Raw genomic sequence first — 3,569 nt, 5'->3', positions numbered from 1 at the left:
CCCTGTCCTATGAACCACATCTCAACTGAAGAAGACCATGGTGAATAATAATTACTACCTTGTAATTTAACAGTAGTAATAGTGGAAGGATTCAAAATTGGAGAGAAAAATAGTTTGACTTCTTCTGCCGTGGAGGACTCACATGTCATTTTGATATTTAAATTTCAAGAAGGCAAGTGTACAAAATAATGTGGGACAGAAGACAAAAATAAGAACACTTTGTAATGAAATAGAAGACTTTGATGGGTAAGAAAGCTTGTAAGAATGACCCTCATATGTAAAGACAAAGTAATAAAGTATGACTTGAAATAAAGAAAGCTTTACTTTGGAAAAAGTTTTTCAAAACCAAAATTTTACTCTTCTACTTCAAACGAAAATCCCCTCTAAGTGACCCACCAAATCAAGACTCAATAAAATACTTTTCTTTTCCTCTCACCAAAATCACAAGATCTGGCCGGGAAAGGAGTTTACTAATGGAGTCGGGTTAGAGGGTAACAAGATCTGACCGAAAACTACTTCGGAGATTTTAGAGAATGTGATAGGTAAGACCGGAATAAATGGTCGAGCCTCACGTATCTGAAATGAAAGTCAGAGATGGCCGAAAAAATCCGCCAAAGAAGTGGATGCCGGAAAAAGCAACCGGAAAAGGTGATCGGAAATCCACCGGAGTAGTGACTGCCGGAAAAAGCAATCGGAAAAAGTATATGAGTCTCTACCGAGATCGTACTGGCTCTGATACCATGTGAATTATGTAAGTGTATTTTACTTCTTCCTTCAAAAGATATATTACACCTAGAATATATACACAAAGCTAGAGACATAATTCAAAAGTATATCCCTAAGATCATGGCTTTTACCCACAATCTTTGACTATACTATCAGACATAATCTAACATACAATCTAATATTGAAATAGTCTCTGACAAGATCTAAGTTTTAACAATTGTTAATTGGGACTAAATTTCAGTTGTTGTTACAGATATTTTATTTCTGAGCCGAGAGTCTCCCGGAAACAGCCCATCTACCCCGGGTAGGGATAAGGTGTGCGTACACTCTACCCTCCCGACCTCTCTAATGGGATTACTAGTGGGTTGATGTTGTTTTTGTTGTAATTAGGACTAAATTTCAGAAATGTCGTCGTTGTAAAATGTTTTGTTTAGTTTCTCTACAAAAGTAAACAATTAGTACTGCTATCTTGGATTAATGTTTAGCGACTTGAAGCAAACCAATTGAAGTTCAAATGATACCCTCCCAGTGACGAGCCAAGAGAAATAAGTCATAGTGCATCTCCACGAATACATTCTTACACTTTGTGCAATCTCTACACACTTCCATTTACTTGAATTTGGTGTCTTTGTCAAGAAATTACTACTGTACCACTTGAACGTGACACTTAAATTCAATTCTTGAACTTCTGTTTTTCCATCTCTTTCTATTTCCACATATCATTAGGATTTCAAATTCAGATCTACAGTAGCCTAAAGCTCATAAACCTCAACCAAGAACGGGTTAAAGAAGCAATGACTCGTTAGGTTTTGCTAGAAAAGCAGAGAGACTAATCCTAATCTTCAATACTCTCAATATAACAGAAGTATTTTAAGAAGGTGACTTCAGAATTAGAGATAAAACTGAATTTATATATCCATTAAGATAAACTGATTTTCTGCAACTTCAACCCTTTTATCCAACTTCCTTAACTTTGTTCGTCAATCTTCATACAGAAGTTTTTTCTCGACCCTTGCTTCAAATAATGATAATTTGCTTTTAAATAATCTCCTCTTGCAATGCAGTTAGTATAGCAAAATAAAACTCATACGCCCCACACACTTTTTGCAGCTAGGAGAGGCAGATTATTATACTCAACTTCCAAGTTCCAATTAATCTAAAGCGGCACTTACAACCATAACTTTTTTAGCAGGTCTACTTTTCCACACAGAAAATTACTACATCCAAAATAGATAGGGAAAAAAGAAGGAAAATGTTCATAACATCAGACTCAAACACAAACTAAGCATTAAAAGCTCAATCAACTTGAACATGGAAAACATCTTTCCTCTCATCTTCCTTCACCTTAGGAACCGCCACCTTAAGAACACCATTCTTCATCTCCGCCTTAATCTCATCCAATTTGTAGAGATTTTGAGGAATTTCAAGTCTGGTAGAGTACCTTCTCCTATACTCTTCATCCTCTGATTCTTTCTCCCCTTCTCCTTTGATAATCAACGTGTTCTGCTCCACTGCTACCTTCACGTTTTCCTTGTCAAGCCCAGGCATGTCCATTTTAATATGCAAGGCATCATCATCCTCCCTCACGTCCCATCCTCTCCTTGATCCAACTCCGGTGGCCATACCACGCGGTGCGGTAAGTGGAGAATCCATCATTTGGTCCATCAGGTTTAGTAGTTGGCTCACGCTCCTTGGTGGTGAAAATGGATCAAACACATCTGTTTCACAGCCAAAAAGTTCAAATCAGTTCATCACACGATTCAGCATACTCAGTGCATTCGGAGTTAAAGGTCCTAACTAACCTAGGAAAAAATGGTACAATATCTCAGCTCTGCTAAACCAGTAAGGTCAATTATCCTAATATATTACTATCAATTTTAACAGGTCTTCACACAACAGAAAAATTATACTAAGTACGCGTGTATATATTTACCAAAACAGCAAAATCGGTTGGTGAATACACATACAAGGATTTGTGCCAAATATAGGGACTTCGAAGTTCGATTTTCTCAAAGTATATTAACTCTGATAAACTTTAAGACACAAAACAGAGGTTAATTGAACCTAAAGCAGCGGTTTTATACACAAGGTCGGCCTCTGTTTCATGGTCATATTTGAGCAAAAACGGAGAACAAACCTGAGAAGAAGCTAGGAAAAGAGTCACGCCGGCGAGAGACGGAGCGATCGGAGCGGCGATCAACATCAACGCTGCGATCATCGTCATCGTCAAAAGTTGTCATCTGAGCGTTGGTGTTGAAGGATCGGAAAACAGAGGGAGCAACAGAGGCAAAGCGAACAGGGTTGACGAGCCTGTTGAAGAGTGCTGAGGAAGTGGCCGCCCTTCTGAGAACAAGCGAAGTTGCCATCTCTACTGTCAAATGGTTGCTTACTAGCTTCCTGAATCCTGAAGAGAAAGAGGTAACTGCTCTAATGGAGTAAATCTGCCGACTAAGCTTCACGCTGTATTGCTGGATAAGTATGACAAATGTGTGTATAGTGTCTCCTTTTATATGCGCTCAGTGACTTGGAGAAGGGGAAGAAGGATTCGAGAAACTCATGGAAGCATATTGTAGAAAGTTCCAGACTTGTGGTTTGCCGATTTTATGAAGAAGTTTCTAGAGGCTAGTAGACATACCCGTTCCGGATTTTTTAAAATTACTATTGTGTCCTCAACTGTCATAAATCACTTGGGACGTGTCTAACGAGCTATAGGGAATTTTCTCTAGTTTACTTTTTCGTATTTGTCTTAAAAATGATCAATGTGTATTATGTTATAAAATAAAGACAATAAAGTAAAAATAATTATAGAGATAAATTAATATATTATTCAAACTTTAAATTTA

At 37.7% G+C, this 3,569-nt stretch overlaps 1 protein-coding gene across 1 annotated transcript; it reads right to left on the bottom strand.

Moving 5' to 3' along the window:
• Positions 1 to 1,856: 1,856 nt before the first annotated feature.
• Positions 1,857 to 3,300, bottom strand: LOC107808088 (small heat shock protein, chloroplastic-like). The gene is made up of 2 exons (XM_016632573.2): positions 2,864 to 3,300; positions 1,857 to 2,444 (listed from the first exon to the last, which is right to left on the bottom strand). Exons 1-2 carry the CDS (start codon positions 3,090 to 3,092, stop codon positions 2,023 to 2,025), a joined length of 651 nt encoding a protein of 216 aa, XP_016488059.1. The 5' UTR covers positions 3,093 to 3,300; the 3' UTR covers positions 1,857 to 2,022.
• Between the last annotated feature and the right edge of the window lie 269 nt (positions 3,301 to 3,569).

The sequence above is a fragment of the Nicotiana tabacum genome, chromosome 23, assembly GCF_000715075.1.
Source record: "Nicotiana tabacum cultivar K326 chromosome 23, ASM71507v2, whole genome shotgun sequence".
In the NCBI taxonomy this organism is placed as follows: domain Eukaryota; kingdom Viridiplantae; phylum Streptophyta; class Magnoliopsida; order Solanales; family Solanaceae; genus Nicotiana; species Nicotiana tabacum.
This window is presented reverse-complemented; position numbering and strand designations above follow the sequence as displayed.